Here is a 22,879-nt window from a genome sequence, read left to right as displayed (position 1 = left end):
AGCCCGGGAGGTGGAGACTACAGTGAATCGAGATCACATCACTGCACTCCAGCCTGGACAACAGAGCAAGACCCTGTCTCGCTCAATCAATCAATAAAAATAAAAGTGAAGTCAATATAATAATATACTGAAGAAAAATAAGAGAAGCTACTAAAACTATATAAAGCATAGTGGGAGAAAGAAATTGTCTCTTCAATAAATGATGTTTGGGAGGCTGAGGCATTAGGATTGCTTGAGCCCCGGAGTTTGAGACTAGCCTGGGCAACAATGCAAGACACCATTTTTACAAAAAAGAAATTGTTTCAATTGAGGAAAAATGATTTCCTACCAATCCATCCAACCTATTCATCAAGTGTGAAAATGGAAAATTGTCCTTTCATAAATTCAGGGTATGAACAAAACTTCCTACTCAGCAAGAAGAAAACATAGGCTCTGGGAAATGTAGAGGGCCCCTGAGAGGGAAAAAAGCTTGTCAGAGGGAGGCCTGCTTCCAGGACCACAGTGGCACTGCAGGTCAGGAAAGCAGTCAGGTCCAGAGCAAAACTGGAAACTGAAGGGCTCTGGAGATGAAGCAAAATAGAACTTATCTTACCTAATGCTATTATCAACCCAAATAACCATCTTGAATTTTGTTACACTTAGACGAGTAACCTTCATACTCTGCAGCAGTTCCTAACACCTGTGCAAAAAACAAGGTATGATAGGGTGGAGTGAGTTCAGAAAGGGAGGGTAAAACAGAAAAAAGTGAAGATTATGCCACTTAGCATCAACCGGAGTGGTCAATAATTTGGCAGAGAACATTCTCAAAACCTAGCTTTCAGGGTCTCATCCATAAGGCTTTTGGCTTTGTCTTATTTTATTTATTTTAGAGACAGGGTCTCACTCTGTCATCCAGGCTGGAGTGCAGTGGCATGATCATAGCATACTACAGCCTTGAACTCCTGGACTCAAGCAATCCTCTTGCCTCAGCCTCCTGAGTAGCTGGGGCAGGTGGACACCACTACATCCAGCTAATTTTTTATGAAAAAAACTATCCTGTAGGCTGGGCGCGATGGCTCATGCCTGTAATCCTAGCACTTTGGGAGGCCAAGGCAGGCAGATCACTTGAGGTCAGGAGTTCAAGACCAGCCTGGCCAACATGGTCAAACCCTGTCTCTTCTGAAAATACAAAAATTAGCTGGGCGCTGTGGTGCATGCCTATAATCTCAGCTACTTGGGAGGCTGAGGTGGGAGAATCACTTGAACCAGGAGGCGGAGGTTGCAGTGAGCCGAGATCACACCACTGCACCCAGCCTGGGCAACAGAACGAGACTCCATCTCAAAAAAGAAACAAACAAACAAACAAACTATCCTGTAGAGATGAGGTCTCACTATGTTGCCCAGTCTGGTCTTAAACTGCTGCCTAGGCCTCCCAAAGCGCTGGGATTGTAGGCATGAGCCACCATACCTGGCCTGTTTTTGTTTTATAATTTATGGGTTCATTCCAACCTGCCTCAGAAACCTCTCTTGCTTTCCTGTTCCTTTTTGCTTTCTTTCTCTACTAAATGTAGCTTGTGCCTTCTAGACCTCACTCATGGTCTAGGCCAGACAAAAGGATCTTCTTTGCTTTGACTCTGCCATCTGGATGGCTTCCTGGTATCTCTCTGCATGTTAACTCTCCATCTATTCTTAAATCTCCACTCAAAACAGTTTTCTACTCCTGCCAAAACTTCTTAATTTTTCTTGGTTTTTTGTTTCTTATATGAACCATTATCATGCAATGGTTATTCTATTTTCAACTTGCCAGAAAAAGCATTATGCTCTTAATTTTAGAACAGCTTCAAATTGGAAAACTTGCATAAAACCTAATAATCTCTAAGTATATTCTATGTATGTGAAATCTTTTGAAAGCAGCATTTTGTATTAGGTAACTGAGAGTGTCATAGCAATTCATAATTCTTCACAATACATTTTGTGGGAATAGTTTAAGGCCTATTCAAATACTGCTACATTATGTACTCAAGATAGGCTGAATAAATGAAGTTCAGGGAAAAGGAATGAAGAAAGATGGGGGGAAAGATTGCATGGAGAGAGCTGAATGCTGCTAAAAAAAAAACAAAAAGGTTGGCCGGGCGTGGTGGCTCACACCTGTAATCCTAACACTTTGGGAGGCCCCAGCGGGCAGATCACTTGAGGTCAGGAGTTCAAGACCAGTGGCCAACATGGTGAAACCCCGTCTCTACTAAAAATACAAAAATTTGCCAGGCATGGTGGCAGGCTACTCAGGAGGCTGGGCAGGAGAATCACTTGAACCAGGGAGGCAGAGGTTGCAGTAAGCCAAGATCGCACCATTGCACTCCAGCCTGGGCAACAGAGGAAGACTCCAACTCAAAAAAAAAAAAGAAAAAGAAAAAGTTGCACTCACGGTCCTCTCTTCTATTTTTCCCTCTCAACTCAATATATTTTAGAAAGAGCACTTTAGCAAATACTACATTATATATTACATATATAATCTGTTATGTTGTATTATATTTTATAGTAATATTCAGAAGATGACAAAGAGATACTGCTGTGCCAAAGAAAAGATCCTCAAACGTCTAAGATCACAAATACCTCATATCACATGAATACTGTATAAGACGGGGATTTTAATATAAGTAAATTGATCAACAAAATGAATACCCTCCTAACGAGAATCATTAGACACAGACATAGTCTATCTAAACAATATTATATACTCCACGTATTTTTACTTGGGGAAACAAGCTAATTTTCTCCTAATAAAAATTTCAGTTTTCTAATAATTATTGAAATTATTTTAAGGGGCTTAAAAATCTATGTCTTAAGGGAAAAATCAGAGGATCAAATGGAGAACAGTAAGACTAATCAGAAGGATATAAAATGGGTCCTAAAGAAGTTTTTGAATTCTTTATTAATAGTAGTGATTTCAGGGAGAGGAAGGGTTACACGGTTTTCTTCAAAATGGCTGTCCCTTAGGAACCCACATCATTTGCATGCTCCTAATTTACATTTTCTCACAACTTAATGCTATTTTTCTATTCTATTAAATTTTCTTCCTTAAATTTAATTCCCTATAACTTGTCCTTGTATCTCAGAAATCACAGTGAACTCCACCCTTACACTGTTTCTTGGTGCTGGTCATTCTCCATGTGCTCCCTTCCCCTGATGCCTTCTCCGTCCTGTCTGTACCCCAAGCGACTGCCCTTTCTGGCTGGCTCCTGGCTGGTTCAGCCTGTGGGAGGCCCTTGCAGGAAACAGGACAGAGGGCATAGAAAGGGATGGGTCGTTCTCTCCCATCCCTCCCTGCTTCAGAGCTGTGTCCCAGTAGAGCTGCATCCCTCCAGACCAACAAGCGACCCATCCCTCAGGCCACAGCTCCAGCTCTCACCAGTCTCCTCCTTTGCCCTTCCATCCCTTGTTTGCTGCCTTAAGCCTGCCCATGCCTCTCTAAGTAGTCTCTAAATCTGGTCTTTATTGAAACATCTGCTGTGAATTGTTTTCTGCCAGGACTCTGATACATCCCGGACTCCCAAAATGCACACACGTAACATTAGACTCAGACTTCAAAATCTGAAATGACTAAGTTTCTCTAGTGACCAGTTATAAGATTTGTCACAAGTTACCTGTATCTTAGGGAGTTTGTAAAGTAGGATGATGACACCTTCTCTAATGGGCTTTTGATGAGGATCCAGTGACATCACCTTTTAGATTGTGCAGATAGATCATAAGCTCATAAGCTTAAGGATGATGTTGGAAGACAGTGATAACCTACCACCTACCTCCACCAAGCATAAGAGATATGGCAGAAGAGTATTAGAGTTGAACCCAAAAGATCTAGGTACAAATCCTGGCTGGCTATTTATTAGCTAGGTGACCCTGGGTAAGCCCTCTCAACTCTCCAACCTGCTGTCTCCTTATCTGTTGGGTGCAGGGCCCAGCACAGGGAAGTTCCCCATCACTGCTCACCTTTGCATGTGTAATCACGCCAAAGACTGCAAGCATAATGTGCTTACCAATACCTGTTTATACTCAGACCTGTAATTCGTGAAAAAAGAAACATCACACCCTTTGACACATCCCTCTCAAAGATCTGAACAATACAATTAGTAAGTTCAAGCAATTTACATCCATATAAACTCTAAACCCAACAAACCAAGAATACATTCAAGAACTAGCAGCATAATTTCAAATATAGTCCATATGCTAAGCCAGAAAGAAAACTTCAATAAATTCCAAAGAATCAAATGTACTCTAACCATAATTTAATAAAATCATATATAAATGATAAAAAGATAGCTAAAAATAGAAAAATCTCATACTAAAATATATACCCTTCCATGAACTTCACCCAGATTGCTGAGGATTGCTGAAAAAAGTCTGACAGTCGTGCAGAGAGGACCCTCTCTCTGGGCCCTCCATATTGTCAACAATTCTGTTTTCCTGGTGAGTTCACTGTGTCTCTGCAAAGAATCTCTGGAACCTTCTTACTTCCCATTAAGCAAAACTACATTTCACTCATCACTTTCAGAAGATGTCTCCTACTTCTTCATAAAGAGAACAGAAGGCATTGGGTTGAAAGTCCTTCAACTTCCTATGTGAAACTGCAATCCCACCCACGTCTGCACCCATCCATTCCTCCCTCCTGTGACATTCCTCCTGTTACAAAGGAAAACGATTCCTCTTCCTGTCCTTCTTCCAACCTTCTATCAGTGTTTGATTTTATACCCCATCTACCTTCTCAGGAACCAGGGCCCATCAAATCAAATTCCTCTTCTCTTGTAATCCTTATCAACAGCTTATAAAGCTCACACCTGTAATCCCAGCACTTTGGGAGGCTGAGGCGGGCAGATCACTTGAGGTCAGGAGTTTGAGACCAGCCTGACCAACATGGTGAGACCCTGTCTCTACTAAAAATACAAATATTAGCTGGCTGTGGTGGCACACGCCTGTAATCCCAGCTACTTGGGAGAGGCTGAGGAGGAGAATCGCTTGAAATTGGGAGATGGAGGTTGCAGTGAGCTTAGATCACACCACTGCACTCCAGCCTGGACAACAGAGCGAGACTCCATCTCAAAAAAAAAAAAAACACTGAAATTATAACTTTCTGTTAGAAAAAATCCTAAGGAAGGAAAAACAGCAAATAAACTGCAAAAAAAAAACTGCATCAGTTATTATGGGCAAGAATACACAGGAGTCCTATTCAGCCATAAAAAAAGAATGAGATATTGTTATTTGCAACAACATGAATGAAACTGGAGGTCATTACATTAAGTGAAATAAGCCAGGCACAGAAAGACAAACACTACATATTCTCACTTATTTGTAGGATCCAAAAATCAAAGCAATTGAACTCATGAACATAGCGAGTAGAAGGATGGTTACCAGAGACTGGGAAGGGTAGTGGGAGGCTGGGGTGGAGGGGGAGGTGGGGATGGTTAACGGGTACAAAAAAAACAGAAAGAATAAGTCCTACTATTTGATAGCACAACAGAATGACTATAGTCAATAATTGTAGATTTTAAAGTAACTAAAAGAATATATAATTTGATTGTAACACAAAGGATAAATGTTTGAGAGGCCGGATATCCCATTCTCCATGATGTGATTATTTCACATTGCAAGCCTGTATCAAAACATCTCATGTACCCCATAAATATATACACCTACTATATACCCACAAAAATTAAAAATTAAAAAATAATTTAAAAGAATTTCAGTAGTTCACACCTGTAATCCAGCACTTTGGGAGGCCAAGGCGGGAGGTCAGGAGTTCGAAACCAGCCTAGCCAACATGGTGAAACCCCGTTTCTACTAAAAATACAAAAATTAGCCAGACATGGTGGCACACACCTGTAATCCCAGCTACACGGGAGACTGAGGTGGAAGAATCACTTGAACCTGGTAGACGGAGGTTGCAGTGAGCAGAGATCATGCCACTGCACTCCAGGCTGGGCAACAGAGCAAGACTGTCTCAAAAAAAAAAAAAAAAAAATTAAAGAATTTATTTTCTGCCTGGGTGCAGTGGCTCACACCTGTAATCCCAGCACCCTGGAAGGCCAACATGAGCAGATCACTTGAGGCCAAGAGTTTGAGACCACCCTGGCCAACATGGTGAAACTCCATCTATACTAAAAATACAAAAATTAGTCGATGTGGTGGCACGTGCCTGTAGTCCCAGCTACTCGAGAGGCTGAGGCACAAGAATCATTTGGCAGAGATTGCAGTGAGCTGAGATTACACCACTGCACTCCAGCCTGGGCGAAAGAGCAAGACTCTGTCTCAAAAAAAAAAAAAAAGAGTTTATTTTCTTAATAAACAAAGAGCTTTTATAAATCAATCAGTAAGAAAAACAAATGCAAATGGCTTTAACGTTGACAGAATACTCTCATTCACAATACAAGAGGTAAGATTTAAAATATTAATGAAATACCATCATGGCAAAAATCTGAAAGTTTGAGAGGACACTGTATTAACAAAGATGTAGGGGGACAGGCGAGCTGAGATCATGCCGCTGCACTCCAACCTGGGTGACACAGCAAGACTACTCTGTCTGGATAAATAAATAAATAAGCATTGAATGTCTTAAAGCCAGAATCCAGGATGTGTGTCTTGGTAACGGGGTCTCGCATCTTTTGTTGAGTTCTCACTACATGTCAGACACATCAAACAATTCCTATGAAGCAAGTAGGGTTTTCTAAAGTTTATTGCATAAAGCATTATTTCTGCATTATGTTTATGGGTGTTCATTTTAAAAGAAGCCACGTGTTCAAGTTGGAGAAACACTGAATTACAGGACCAAAGCTTAAAAGTTTCTTTGACTATGCATGGTAGCTCACTCCTGTAATCCCAACACTTTAGGAAGCTGAGGCAGAAAGAATGCCTGAGCCCAGGAGTTCAAGACCAACCTGGACAACATAGAGAGATCTCATCTCTACAAAAAAATAAAAAATAAAAAACAACAAAAAAAAGTTTGTTTACTGCAGAATTTCTCAGAGTCTTTGATATACTAACGGCATTGTGATTCTCTGAGAGTTATTCACATAGCATTTCCTAAACTTATTTGATCACAGAGCTCTTTCTTAAATATTTCACATTTTGTAATCATGGAGGAAAAAGTTTTCTCAGAGATAAATATTCCCACTCTTAGCAAATGACTTATGAATTAGATGGCAAAACTAAGACAAAGATGAAGATAGTGTCAGAGCCAAAATGGAAATGCACTTCAAATCTGACTCCAAAGTCCAAAATGATTCTTTTGTTTTTTTGAGACAAGGTGTCGCTCTGTTACCCAGGCTGGAGTCCAGTGGCACCATCACAGCTCACTTCAGGCTTGACCTCCCGGGCTCAAGAGATCCTCCCACCCTAGCCTCCCAAGTAACTGGGACCACAGGTGCCCACCACCATGCCCAGCTAATTTTTACATTTTTTGTAGAGATGAGATCTCCCTATGTTGCACAAGCTGGTTTCAAACTCCTGGGCTCAAGCGATTCTCCGGCCTCAGCCTCCCAAATTGCTGGGATTACAGGCATGAGCCACTGCAGTGAAATGTTTTCATTACACCATCTCTCTGAGGATTTAGTAACAAAAACAGAAAAGCTTTAGTAAAAGCCCTGTCATTCATGTAACCACCAAGCACCAATCCCAAGATGAACATTATAATATTTAGCTTCGGAATTTTTTGATTATTTATTTCAATATACCTCATTGTTACTACCCATAATATATGATATATGTCCAATTTAGGTTTCTACTTAACTGAAAAGCAGAAGCTCAAGTCAGGGTCGTATTTGAGAACTAAGATCTCTTTATCACTAACAAACATTTCTGAACACGAGATATTTCTGCTAACCTTAGGCCTTTGTGTCTCATTAATAAAATTAGGAGATTAACCTAGATTCAATTTCATACAATTCAACCAGCATTTATTGGCATGTACTGTGCTATGTGCTGAGGATACAATAATGTGTAGAAAACAATCCTTGTTTCCAAGGAACTCACGGAATAGAAGGGGGGACAAAACACAAATAATAAAACACACAGAGCATATGACATAATATATACTGCATGTGTAGTGAACACACAATGCTCACATGTACTAAAAAGTCAATACAACATATTGCAAAGAATTGAAGTTCTCAAATTGAGGCACCCAGGGCACTGCAGCAAACTCGAAGGAGCCCTAACGGCTATTTTAAATGTTTCAGGAAGATACAGCAACATTTCTCGTATATCAGGTAAACTATTAGCTTGAGGTAGTTCATATCTTCAAGGTTAGATCGTGCTACATTCCTTTCAAAAATGTCATATCTTGTACTTGTAATCTAGCTACCCAGGAGGCCGAGGCAGGAGGATCACATGAGCCCAGGAGTTAGAGACTAGCCTGGGCTATAGCAAGACCCCATCTCTTACATACATACATACAATTCACATTTATCTGGGCAGCCTGTATTTTTATTTGCTAAATCTGCCAACCCTACTTTAGATAACATTACTAAATGAGTGTTAAATTTCTGGAATGTGATGATGATAATATAGTTATGCAGGAAAAGGTCCTTGTTAGGCGTTATATGTGATATATTTAGGGGTCAAGTGTTATGATGCAACTTACTTGTAGATGGTTCTAGAAAATAAGATATTTAGAGAGAAAATTAAACAAATGTGGCAAAATATTAACCATTAGTGGATCTAAGTATATCGTTGAAATTTTTCAAAATGAAAAGTTGGAAAAAAACAGAACAAAATTTGGTAAGGTGACTACTGTATTACTTTTACTTTTGAAATAAGTCTAAAATTATTCAAAAATATCTGCATGTTTGTATTGTAGACATTTGCTTTCAAAACTGTTATCAAAACTATTCCTTTACTGCAAACTAAAAGAATGTATGTCATCCATCATTCCAAATATTTTGATTTAATGATTTTAATATTATCCTTTGTTCCCTATGATATTAAAATTCTAGCATTAAAAAATGATCCAAGGTGATTCTCATCAAAGTTATACATTGAAATAGCACGTCCTCTGCCTTTCTGGGTCACTATCCACCTGCTACTCTGGCATCATTTCCACTAGGACAATTAGATAATAAGGGTGGTGCTGTTAAAATAAAAAGTGTTGTTTTCAATTTGTTTAAAATGCAGGAATACTACTTTTCCTGTTTCTCTCCATTCCCCCCACCATTGCATTATTATCTCCCAAAATGATAGAATCAGAAACAATGATTCCAGCTGGAATGCTGAGCATAATTACATCTTTTAAAAACTGGCATTATAGCATTCTCAACATGGACCACTTTTTGATAAAAGTAGATCATTTCAGGTTTCTAAGAAGATCTTTAAAAACTAAAAAACTGAACTATATATTAGCACCCATAAATTCTCTTTAAATGAAAATGGTTTTTGAAATGTCTTTAGCTGATTTGCAAAAGAATCTCGGCAGCCTAAAGTATAATACACCAACTTGCTCAGTTTACTAGCATAATTAAGCCTATTTAAGTATCTAAATAAGTTGGGGGTGTGCTTAAAACTCTAAAACTACTAGTGTAAGAAATGGTTCAATTTCTGATTATAACACAATTTAAAGATGCAAATGACTTTTTGACGTCTCATGCATTCAAGTCACAAACATTTATAAGTTCCTGTGTGCACCACTGGGAGACAAATGACAGCGGGCTAGTTTTCTGGCAAATCCTTCCATGTTCACTTTGCTCCTACCTGATACTCTGCTTTTGGCCAGCTTAGGTGAAGCTCTGCTAGGTCTGGTCTATTCCAGTCCACTACTAGTTCAGTCCACTATTGAGATACGAGCATTACTCTCAAGCCAATCTGGGCTTCATCAAAAGAAAGATGTGGAAAATATCCCTTGTTCTGAACGCTGTTGTTGTTCTGAATCTGAGAAATTAAACTGGCCTTCCAGGCATCTTCAGGGTTAGCTAAAAACTGATGTTAAGGAGGGAATGAGAAGAGGACATATTCACAGAGACATACGTGGATATAGGCACACAACGGAGACACCTACACTCTCACACAGATATATGGATAGGCTCTGTGACTCTTTAGTGATGGCTTTGTTACTCATTCACATTTCATTTGTTCCACAAACATGAATTGAGTATTGAGCACCTACTTTGTGCTAGGCAGTGGGCTGGGATCTTCAGGCCCAGAAGACCAAGAAAAGAAAAACTGGCCAGGGGCAGTGGCTCACACCTGTAATCCCAACATTTTCAGAGGCCAAGGTAGGAAGATCACTTCAGGTCAGGAATTCAAGACCAGCCTGGCTCATCTCTACTAAAAATTAGCCAAACACAGTGGCAAACGCCTATAATCCCAGCTGCTTTGGAGGCTGAGGCATGAAAATCGCTTTAACTTGGGAGGCGGAGGTTGCCACGAGCTGAGATCGTGCCACTACACTCCAGCCTGGGTGACAGAGTGAGACTCCATCTCAAAAAAAAAAAAAGAAAGAAAGAAATACAATATCTACCAGAGGAGCATGTGGTCACCGAGCAGGCAATGTGAGGTGAGCCATAACGAAAGGATGGAGGGTGGGCAGCTTTAGCAAAGACCCAGAGACAAAATAAGGTCTCAGCCTCGTCCAAGGATCTTTAAGCAGGTCATCATAGCTGGGGCTTTTATTGCCAGCAGAGAACAATGGCAGAGGAGGCTGGCAAGATGCAGGGACTAGGCTCTCAAGAACTTTGAAGGACATGCTGAGTTTGTAGTTTATCCTGAGGGGGCTGAAAGCTTTAAGCAGGAGAAGAGTGTGATCAGATTTATAAGTATTCAGTTTATGAAATTTCAGAAAGAGGAAAAGATTGCATTGCTAAAACCCTCTTATAAACATATTTCATATGCCTTTCTGAGGACTGTGCTAATAATTCTCCTTCCACAGTCTGTTTTTTTTTAAAATTTTTTTATTTTTATTTTTTAGAGATGAAGTCTTGCCATGATGCCCAGGCTCATCTCAAACTCCTGGGCTCAAGTGATCCACCCACCTCAACCTCCCAAAGTGCTGGGATTACAGGCATGACGCACCACACCCGGCCCCTCAGTCTATTTGTAAGAAGGAAAGGCTGAACTAGTAGACTCTAAAATTATATTTTCAAGAAAAGTTGTAATTTTTTCAAAATGAAAAAAAAAATCAATTAACCCTGCCAGGCACAGTGGCTCACACCTGTAATCCCAGCACTTTGGGAGGCTGAGGTGGCAATCATTTGAGGCCAGGAGTTTGAGACCAGCCTGGCCAACATGGTGAAACACAGCATCTACTAAAAATACAAAAATTAGCCAGGCGTGGTGGCGCATGCCTTAGCCCTACCTACTCAGGAGGCTGAGGCACGAGAATTGCTTGAACCCAGGAGGCAGAGGTTGCAGTGAGCCGAGATCGCACCACTGAACTCCAGCCTATGTGACAGATCAAGACTCTGTCTCAAAAACAAAACAAAACAAAACAAAAACAAAACTAACCTGTTGAAATATCTCACAATCACATGTAAAATATTTTCACAATGGAATATTACAAACAGGCAAAATTGAAGACTATATGGAACACCTCGTTACCCACCCTCCAGCTTTATCAAATCTTTCTATGTTGACATTTATTTCAAATTTAAGTAATAAAGCATTAAGTATAGTTGAAGCCTCCTTTGTCCCCTTCCTCCTCAGTATTAGCCACCTGAATGTATAGTTTATCATCCCCATGCTAAGCAACATTCCATTTTATAAATACATTCTGATTTGTTTATCCAGTCTTGTGGCATCTGCTAGTTATTTCTGAAAAAAAATACTCTCCTTTGTCTATTTTTCTACTGGGTTGTCTGTTTTTCTATTATATGGTAGATGTTATTTATATATTCTTTATTATTATTATTATTTGCAGAGATTAGGTCTTGCTATGTTGCTCAGGCAGGTCTCAAACTCCTGGCCTCAAGCGATCCTCCCAACCCTCAGCCTCTCATAGTGTTGAGATTACAGGCGTGAGCCATTGCACCTGGTCAGGGTTCTTTATGTATTCTAGAGAGCGATCCATAATCAATTTTTTTTTTTGAGATGGAGTCTCGCTCTGTCACCCAGGCTGGAGTGCAGTGACGGATATCATCTCACTGCAACCTCCACCTCCCAAGTTCAAGCAATTCTCATGCCTCAGCCTTCTGAGTAGCTGGAATTACAGGCGCCCGCCACCACACCTGGCTAATTTTTGTATTTTTAGTACAGACGGGGTTTCACCATGTTGGCCAGGTTGGTCTCGAACTCCTGACCTCAGGTGATCTGCCCGCCTCGGCCTCCCAAAGTGCTGGGATTACAGGCGTGAGCCACCGCGCCCAGCCAGTAGTCAATTACTTTTGATGAAAAATCTTTTCTCCCAGTCTGTCGTCTACCTTTTCACTTTTTCTATGGTACCTTTTGTTAACTAGAAGTTTTAAATTTTAACATAGTCAAATGTATCCGTGTTTACCTTTATAAGTTGAACTTTTTTATTTTCTTTTTAATTTACAGGACAACATGAACATATATATTGGACTTTCATATCTTGTATAAGAAATTCTTCTGGCTGGGCGTGATGGCTCAGCTGGTAACCCCAGCACTTTGGAAGACTGAGGCAGGTGAATTGCTTGAGGCCAGGAGTTTAAGACGAGCCGGGGCAACATGGTGAGACCACATCTCTACAAAATACAAAAAATTAGCCAGGCATGGTGGTATGCACATGTAGTCCCTGCTACTGGGGAGGCGAAGCTGAGAGGATTGCTTGAGCCTGGGAGGTCAAGGCTGCAGTGAGCCATGACTGCACTCCAGCCTGGGCAACACAGCAAAACTCTACCTCGAAAAAAAGAAAAGAAATTATTCCTTTTCCCAAGTTCACAAAGTTACTCCTCTATATTTTCTTCAAGAAGTTCTAAAGTTTTCACTTTAAATTTAGGGCATTTATTTCTAGAGGTAAGTACCTAATTTTATTTTAATCTTCACATAGATAACCAATGATCCCATGCTAATTTAGTGAATAGACAATCCTTTTCCTACTAATTCACAATGTCAACTCAATCATATATCAAGTTCCCATGTATATTCTGAACTTTCTATTTTGTTCTATTTGTCTGTTTGTCTATTTAATGGAATAGTGAATAGTTCCTGTTGAATAGAGGCAGGAATACAATATAGTAATGGAATATTAAACTTGAAAGCTAGACTAGGTAAAGTTCAAGCAGGACTTTGAATACAATTAATGATCTACCAGCCCTCATATCTAGTCAGGTAGCAGTCATCTAGAGCAAAGGCCAGCAAATTATGGCCATGGGCTAAATCCAGCATGACACTTGTTTTTGTAAATAAAGATTTATTGGAATACAGTTATTTATGTATTGCCTGTGGCTGCTCTGAGTGCAATGGTAGAATTGAGTAGTTCTTTTCCATCTGCCTCATGCATTGTTCTTGGAAGGGTGAGGAGGGGGTATCCAAATAAAAGATGGTAGGATATAAGAGGGAGTTGGAAATAAGTTCTCATTAGGGAAAAACTGAAAATTATCTGGTAGAGGGCAGGAGAAAAAGGAAAGGAGTTCTGTGGCTCCCAATTCTCAGGTCTCTTGGGCTACGATGTCTCCTCCCAAGAGATGAAAAAACCTGGCTGCCTATAGACCCCTGATTAATGGAAATAGAGATTTTCAGAGTAGCTCCATACTCTATTTAATTCTCTCCCTCCCTGACTCTGGAAATGCTTGATTTGGCTGTGTAAAAGTAATTCTAATTATAGTGATTTACATGAACTACTTACCATTTATGCCTAATTACCTCACAGCACAATAACAATTATGCATACATTAAAAGTGTCAGATTAACCTGGTTGTAAATTTTATTCAATAACAAAAGTAAAGTGTTTATAAATGTTCATTCTTCATAGTTTGTTGCTCATATGGCATGGTCATCTGTTCATAACATCTTCAAATGTTAATTTACTAGAGAAAACATTGTTACATAGGTAGGTGAAAGCAGCCTGGTAGTTTGTCACCAATTTTATCACCTTGGTTAATAAATTTGGTATCTTATGAAGAAGGTATACTTTATTTTAATATTATAGCATAGACTTACAGAAAGTTTCTTAGGAGTATAATGAGGGAAAAAAAATAAGTCCACCATAATGAAGTCTATTTGTGTTTTGTTTTGTTCTGTTTTGTTTTGTTTTTTGAGACAGTCTCTCTCTGTTGCCCAGGCTGGAGTGCAGTGGCACGATCTCGGCTTACTGCAGCCTCAACCTTCTGGGCTCAAGTGATCCTCCCACCTCAGCCTCCCAATTAGGTGGACCACAGGCATGTACCACCATGCCTAGCTAATTTTTTTTTTTTTTTGGTGGAGATGGGGTCTCCCTATGTTGGCCAGGCTGGTCTCAAACTCCTGGCCTCAAGCAATCCTCCCATCTCAGCCTCTCAAAATGCCGGAATTACAGGCATGAGCCACCACACCCAGCCTATAATGAAGTTTAAACAACTGTATTGAAAACAAAATCCAAAGTTCATAAAATCATAAATCCTACTTAGTACATGTCTTAGTTCATTTTCTGTCGCTTATAACAGAATATCTGACACTGAGTTTCAGATATTCTGAAATTTATTTATTTATTTATTTTTAAACAGGTAGTAATTAGCTGAATTTAATGATAAAATGAAGACCTTGAGAAATAGTATTTGTTATTTAAAGTTCACGAAAATGGGCAGTCAGTACTGCTTAGCTTTCCTCCAAAATGGCTGAATGTGTATCAAAGCAGCAAACATGCTGTAGCTAATAAACAACTTAAGTTCTTGAGTGATCTGTCTTCTCCTTAGCTGTTCGGATGGCCTATCAGAGAAAGAAGACTGTGCTGTGGTGAAACTTGTTGTCCCTTACAGTTTCCACTCTTCTTTCAACAATGTCAAGGTTTCATACCCAAGACAAAGGTTTACAGTCCAAAGTCAGAGTTTTATCTTCAGAAACTGAGTAATTTATAAAGAAAAGGAATTTATGAGCCAGGCGCAGTGGCTCACACCTGTAATCCCAACACTTTGGGAGGCCCAGGCAGGCAGAGCACGAGGTCAGGAGTTCAAGACCAGCCTGGCCAACATGGTGAAACCTGGTCTCTACTAAAAATACAAAACTTAGCTGGGCGTGGTGGCATGCACCTGTAGTCCCAGCTACTCAGGAAGCTGAGGCAAGAGAATCGCTTGAACCCGGGGGAGGCTGCCATGAGCTGAGATCACACCACTGTACTCCAGCCTGGCAACAGAGTGAGACTCAGTCGCAAAAAAAAAAAAAAAAAAAAGGAATTTATTTCTTACAGTGATGGAGGCTGAGAAGTCCATGTTTGAGGGACCCCACCTAGTGAGGGCCTTCTTGCTGGTGAAGACTCTCTGCAGAGCCCCAGATGACACAGGGGCATCACATGGCGAGGGGGCTGAGCATGCTAGCTCAAGACTCTCTTCCCCTTATAAAGCCACCAGTCCCACTTCCATGATAATCCATTAATCCATTAACCCATTACTCCATGAATGGACTAATCCATTCATGACAGCAGAGATCTCATGACCCAGTCACCTCTGAAAGAATTCACCTTTCAATACTGCCACACTGGGGATTAAATGTCAACATGAGTTCTGAAAGAGACAAATATTCGAACCATAGCACCAGAATAAAGAACTCCATCACTGGAGTTTTTCCATCACTGGAAAACCTAATAGCCCAAAGTTTCCTTTTCTGATAATTGGCATATCAGTGTTTGTTTTTAGAAAAAAATAGGTCTGTGTCGTCTTTATACTCTTTAAAAACTAAAGTTTTATATACTTTTTTTCAAATTATGTTAGATGTTTGGATCTCTTTCAGTATTTTAAAGATTTAGTGGGGCCAGGCGCAGTGGCTCACATCTGTAATCCCAGCACTTTGGGAGGCCAAGGTGGGCAGATCACTTGAGGTCAGGAGTTCGAGAACAGCCTGACCAACATGGTGAAACCCCGTCTCTACTAAAAATGCAAAAATTAGCCAGGCGTGGTGGTGGGCGCCTGTAATCCCAGCTACTCAGGAGGCCGAGACAGGAGAATCACTTGAATCCGGGAGGCAGAGGTTGCAGTGAGCCAAGATTGCACCATTGCACTCCAGCCTGGGTGACAGAGTGAGACTCTGTCTCAAAAAAAATAAAAAATAAAATTTTTAAGTAAAATCTTTATTTAAAATAAAGATTTAGTGGGTTTAGGAAACTATAAGGGCCAAGAGCGGTGGCTCATGCCTGTAATCCCAGCACTTTGTGAGGCCAAGATGGGAGGATTGCTTGAGCCCAGAGATCAAGACCAGCCTGGGCAACATGGCAAGACCCTGTCTTGAAAGGAAGGAGGGAAGATAGGAAGGAAGGAAGGAAGGAAGGGAGGGAGGGAGGGAGGGAATAAGACAAATACTATTAGAAAAAGATGTTGCTCTACCTACTAAACATTTATTCACATGCACTAGGATTTAACAAATAGGACCTTTCATTAGACACATTTGAAACTCTACCTGACATATCAAATCTTCCATTTACATTAGATTTCAACTACCCAATAAAACCAGGGTTATTCACTAGCTGGCCCATCATAGCCAACTCAGATATCAAAGGTGGACATACGGGAAAATACCCCTAAGAAGAGCCAAAGATTTTTTTAAAAACCACCATTGTTGAATTGGCAACCAAATAAGTTAATAGTTACAGGATACTTGTGATTGGATGGGATGTCACCAACTACTGTAAGATGGGTCCTGGGAATGCTATAGAGTAGGGAGGAGGGATAAAAGGAATATATTTCCAGGAGGCTGGGGCAGACAGATTGCTTGAGCTCAGGAGTTCAAGACCAGCCTGGACAACATGGCAAAACCCCATCTCTATTAAAAAAAAAAAATACAAAAAATTAGCTGGGTGTGGTGGCATGTACCTGTAGTCCCAGTTACTGGGGAGGCTGAGGTGTGAGGCTTGCTGGAGCCCAGGAGGTCGAGGCCGCAGTGAGCCATGATTGTGCCACTGCATTCCAGCTAGGCAATAGAGTGAGACCCTGTCTCAAAACAAAACAAAACAAAAGGAATATATTTCCAAAAGGAAGAGGACTAGAAAGGGAACAAGATGTAAAATTCAGGAAAGCAATTCAAGTCTCAGATAACCAAAATATCCAGTTGAGTACAACATGTTGTTTCCTGGCTAGGCCACATAACCAAATTGTTATTTTACTTGGATGCCCACCTGTATCACAAACTATATAATTACATAGTTTTATATGTTATAGTTTATATACTATATGCAAATATATCCCTATATATATATCACATATAACTAGATATGCAGTACATAAGCAGTCTATATTTTTCAAATTTGTTGGTTCTTTACTCAACAATAAACTGAGAAATATGGGAAAAAGAGGTTGGTCATCAAAAGAAATAATTCCTCATTACCTATAACCATTGTGCTGGACTGGTCACTCATGGTGCCCACCACACTCACAGTCCATTTCTGAGAGCAACTGCCATGCTCACAGGAGCAGCCCTGCATGGGACCATAGGTAAGCCAATCTTTACGCTGGTTAACGGCCTCTAAGAAACCCAATGTGAAAGCTCTACCCAAACAGGGATGAAGTCATTGGGTGGCCTATGAGATCCTTACTCAGGAATTTAAACTACAGACACACAGAGAGAATTAAGAAGTTGGTAGAGTGAACAGAAGTGGAAGCAGACATGAGAGAAAAGGAACAACAAAATAAGTGGGTGCTATGGTCTCAATGCTTGCATCACCCCAAAATTCATATGTTGAAGTTCCAACCCCCAAAGTGAGGCTCTTAGGAGGTAGGACCTTTGGAAAGTGATGAGGTCATGAGAGTGGGGCCCTCCTCAGTTGGATTAGTGCCCTTACAAAAGAGGCCTGAGGGAGCTCATTTGTCCCTTCAGCCATGTGAGGACACAGTGAAAAGACAGCTGTCCAAGAATAGTTAAGCAGGCCCTCACCAGACACTGAATTTGCCAGCACTTTGATCTTGGCCTTCCCAGCACCCAGAACTACAAGAAATCTTTTTCTGTTGTTTATAAGCTACCCAGTTTATGGTATTTTGTTACAGAAGCCCAAGTGGACCAAGACAATGAATGACATGAATGGCAGAGCACTGTAAGGCCTAGCTGTGTCATGGAGATGCCTTTCATTGCTATGTTCTTATATAATCTTATTCTAAATCTCCATTTCTTTCTGCAATCTAAATGAATCTCTATTTCTTTCAACTAATAGTGTTAACACAATGGGAAGACATTTTCTTTACATAAAAATAAAACTAATTATACTCTCAGGAGCTTTATTAAAAAGTAAAATTACTTTCATTCATTTTTTGTTTCTTTGTTTTTTATTTGTATTGTAGAGACAGGGTCTCCCTATATCGTCCAGGCTGATCTCAAACTTCTGGCTTCAAGCTATCCTTCCACCCTGGCCTCCCAAAGTGCTAGGATTATAGGTTCAGCCACCACACCTGGCCCTTATTCTTTTTTTTTTTTGAGACGGAGTCTCACTGTCACCCAGGCTGGGGTGATCTTGGCTCACTGCAACCTCCGCCTCCTGGATTCAAGCGATTCTCCTGCCTCAGCCTCCTGAGCAGCTGAGATTACAGGCACCTGCCACCACGCCTGGCTAATTTTTGTATTTTTAATAGAGACAGGGTTTCATCATGTTGGCCAGACTGGTCTCGAACTCCTGACCTCAGGTGATCTGCCCACCTCGGCTTCCCAAAGTGCTGGGATTACAGGCGTGAGCCACTGCGTCTGGCCCCTCATTCATTTTTAAATAAAGTACTACTAATGGTTGTTCTATGGTGCCTTTCTTCTAAAGACGTTACAGTAAAAGCATATTTGGCAGGGGGTGGGGAAAGTCAATTAAAGGAAAACTAGTTTCTTAGGTTGGACCATATTTTAACTCTTACTACTATTAATGTTTTCTCCAGAATTTAAAGATGAGACTATTGGCTTCTATATTAGATAAGGAACAGGAGTTTTCCTGTTGTCATAGAATTTCAACAAAAGCTCAAAGCTGATGACCAGGGAAAATAAGCTCCCACTCACTCTAAAGAAAGACATAGGCTGAGTGTGGTGACTCACACCAATTATCCCAGTGCTTTAGAGGCTGAGGCAGGAGGATTGCTTAAGACCAGAAGTTCAAGACCAGCCTGGCAACATAGTAAGGTCCTGTCTCTAAAAAAAAATTAAAAAATTAGTGGAGCATGGTGGTGCATGCCTGTAGCCCTAGCCTACTCAGGGGGCTGCGGGAGGAGAATCACTTGGGCCCAGGACTTCAAGGCTACTAGTGAGCTATGATTGTGCTACTGCACCCCACCTGGGTGACAGAATGAGACAGTATCTCCAAAAATAAATAGGCCAGGCACAGTGGCTCATGTCTGTAATCCCAGCACTTTGGGAGGCCGAAGCAGGGGGATCATTTGAGATCAGGAGTTCAAGACAAGCCCGGCCAGTATGGCAAAACCCCATCTCTACTAAAAATACAAAATTAGCCAGGCATGGTGGCAGGTGCCTGTAATCCCAGCTATTTGGGAGGCAGGAGAATCGTTTGAACCTGGGAGGCGGAGGCTACAGTGAGCCAAGATATCACACTACTGCACTTCAGCCCGGGAGACAGAGTAACACTCTGTCTCAAATAAATAAATAGGTCAGGTGCGGTGGCTTATGCCTGTAATCCCAGCACTTTGGGAGGCCGAGGTGGGCGGATCACCTGAGGTCAGGAGTTCGAGACCAGCCTGACAAACATGGTGAAACCCCATCTCTACTAAAAGCACAAAAATTAGCTAGGTGTGGTGGTGTGTGCCTGTAATCCCAGCTACTCAGGAGGCTGAAGCAGGAGGACTGCTTGAACCTGGGAGGTGGAGGTTGCAGTGAGCCAAGATCCCACCACTGCCCTCTAGCCTGGGCAATAGAGCAAAAATCCATCTATAAATAAATAAATAAATACACACTAGTCACATCCATGCAGGAATTAGGTTTAAAAAAAAAAAAAACGCAAAACAGCCCTAAAACCAAAGTGAAACTGAAGAAAGTGATCAAGGTAGAAAGTTAGCTAGGTAGAGTGCCATGGTGTGCCCTTCAGATATCTCGTAACAAATACGAGGGGTTCCCAAGAGAAGCATCCAAAGAGATGAGGACTGAATATAAATTGAGATGGACATCGCTCTCCCCAGCTGGATGCTTGCCTAGGTAAGGAAATGCACAAGCAGCTGCCAGAGCAGAGTGTGGAAGAGTTCATGGGAGAACTTGATATAAGTCCCCAGGAGAAAGGGATATGCATGACAAAGACAGAAACCAGTGCCTGCTTCTTGCTTGCAGAAGTCTGAGGACAGGAGGCTGACTGAGGCTGCCCATGCAGCAAGGGGTGGCGAAAGGAGATGTTATGTTTCCTGTGGCCTGCACGGACACCATAAAAGATGACCCAATAAGAAATGTCCCAGGCCAGGCACAGTGGCTCACACCTGTAATCCCAGCACTTTGGGTGGCCGAGACAGGTGGATCACTTGAGGTCAGGAGTTCAAGACCAGCCTGGCCAACATGGTGAAACCCCGTTCTACTAAAAATACAAAAATTAGCTGAGTGTGGTGGTCCACGCTTGTTACCCAGTTACTTGGGAGGCTGAGGCAGGACGATTGCTTGAATCCAGGAGGCAAAGGTTGCCAGGAGCCAAGATATCGCGCCACTGCACTCCAGCCCAGGTGACAGAGCGAGACTCTGTCTCAAAAAAAAAAGTCCTGAAAGGACCCCACCCAAGAAGGCTAAGGGCAAGGGCAAGGCGGTGTCGGCAGAATGCAGGGTTGTGAGTTGCTTCCCCAGAGTCATAAGAGGTTAGTCAAAGACTGGAGAAGTGTGGAGGTCCCCATGGGAGTCTTGAAGAACCCACCAATAAGACCCTCAACAAAGAGCTAGCATGTCAGCATCTACCATACAAAGGCCCCAGTAACTAACTGGTCACTTAAGGCTGCTGTTTCACTCTAATCTTTCATTCTTCTCATTCTGACCCTAGAGATGTCAGGCAAACAGAGAAAGAAGGAGGAAGAAAAGGGAAAGAACACATCACTCCTCCTTTTCCACTGCTGATCCCTGGATGAGGCCTGAGCTAGAGGAAAGGGAAAGCTTTAATTTCCATAGAAGTTTTTATTTAGACTGGACTGCATTTTTTAAATACCTAAATATGAAGCTATTCAAACCCCTGAAGGCAAAAGAAAGCTATGGAACATCAAAAGGCCAGGAATGGGGATCCAACAGAATTTGTGTAAAGGAACTGGTGAAAATTTTTCAAGATGTTTCATGATTGTGTCCTAACTGCATTGCATCCATTTTAGAAAATGCTTACACTTTTAACTGTTTAATCTTTCATATCACACAAGCCTCACCTTTGAAAAAAGGCCTTCTGCCTCTATATTGTATCCTTTAAGGTCCTCGTGTAATTTCTGCAAACACTGTATGACTCTTCTTTGATGTTCATCATCCTTTAGCTCATGAGCTTTGATCAGAAAATCATAGTGGTCCAGAGGTCCATGGCAAACGGCCAAAGCTTTCAAATAAGTCTCTGAAGTGGCAGTTGGGGTCATGCTCTCGGATGTCTGAACCGTATAGGCTATAAACAAAAACATAAAATTTTAGACTTTCTTAAATACATTTTCACAGTGCTCTACACATTTCTTAAGGGTCAAATTCAAACTTTTAACTAGTTACAAGTATATCTATTGGAGCAGTTTTTGTAAATGTCATTTTGATAAAAATAATATAAAATACATTTTCAGCCAGGCATGGTGGCTCACGCCTGTAATTCCAGCACTTTGGGAGACCAAGGCAGGCAGATCACTTGAGGTCAGGAGTTCAAGATCATCCTGGCCAAATGGTGAAACCACATCTCTACTAAAAACACAAAAATTAGCCGGGCATGGTGGTGCATGCTTGTAATCCCAGCTACTTGGGGGGCTGAGGCACGAATTGCTTGAACCTGGGAGGCAGGGGATGAAGTGAGCAGAGATTGTGCCACTGTACTCCAGCCTGGGTGACAGAGTGACACTTGGTCTCAAAAAAAAAAAAATTAAACAATGAATATATTTCTAATTGTTTTATTTTAACAAAAGGAAACAAACCCCAAACCCATAAACTATAATTGTAACCTCTCTTCCAGAAGGCCTATTCCTACTACAGCTTCTGCTTTGCTTCCAGTCCACTAAAGGAGACATTGGGGTTCCTCATCTCCTTCCCAAAACAAGAGAGTTGCCTTTCTTTGAGTAAACCCTAATTCTGGTTCTTAAGCACCAAGACAAAGACGTGAAGACTAGTCCCAAGGGTTTTCCACTGTTCCTTAATTCTCTACTCAAAGACAACATAACATTCAGATATTACCACATCGATTTCAGCCCTCTGCTTCTGAGATCTTTTTCTGTTTTCCATAACCTTTAGGGAGTTGGACATGGAATTGAGACACAGCAAGAGTGTCTGCTTCAAAGCAGGGTGGTGTTCTGATCCTATTTTTGGCCTCTCCTGGGAGAGAAATGATTGTGGCGAGGTCCAACCATAATTCCATTCCTTATGTGGGGCAGGTTTAATAAGCAGCTAACTCCTTCTCTACTGTTTAGAAGCAACAATAAACAGCAGCAACCTGGCACATTTTTCAGAACAAGATTTCCCAAAGGTACTCTGCCAGCGTTTTATTCATTTCATTGAACATCATGTTTCCTTTGTCACAATAACATAAAAATTACTTTAGCAAAAAGAATTAACAATCACAATGTTAGGTCCATGTTTTCCCCAAAAGAGGGGGAAAAGTCCTTAAATATACCATGAATGTTGGAGATAGGGACGGCTGTCTTCCATTATTTGTTCCACCTTTCTAAATAGAAGT

At 41.1% G+C, this 22,879-nt stretch overlaps 1 protein-coding gene across 7 annotated transcripts in view; it reads right to left on the bottom strand.

Moving 5' to 3' along the window:
• Positions 1-22,879, bottom strand: part of AFG1L (AFG1 like ATPase) — a 239,095-nt gene that overhangs the window by 188,895 nt on the left and 27,321 nt on the right. For all 7 annotated transcript variants that reach the window (XR_010158135.1, XR_010158136.1, XR_010158137.1 and 4 more), the window contains exon 2: positions 21,393-21,616. Coding sequence is in view for 4 of the 7 variants with exons in the window: in XM_009451788.5 (XP_009450063.1) it covers positions 21,393-21,616 (224 nt within the window). In the remaining 3 variants the exon portion in view is untranslated. The remainder of the gene's footprint in view (positions 1-21,392; positions 21,617-22,879) is intronic.

This window comes from Pan troglodytes, chromosome 5 (assembly GCF_028858775.2).
Source record: "Pan troglodytes isolate AG18354 chromosome 5, NHGRI_mPanTro3-v2.0_pri, whole genome shotgun sequence".
Classification (NCBI taxonomy): Eukaryota; Metazoa; Chordata; class Mammalia; order Primates; family Hominidae; genus Pan; species Pan troglodytes.
Note: the sequence above shows the minus strand (reverse complement) of the source record. Positions and strands in the feature narration are given on the sequence as shown.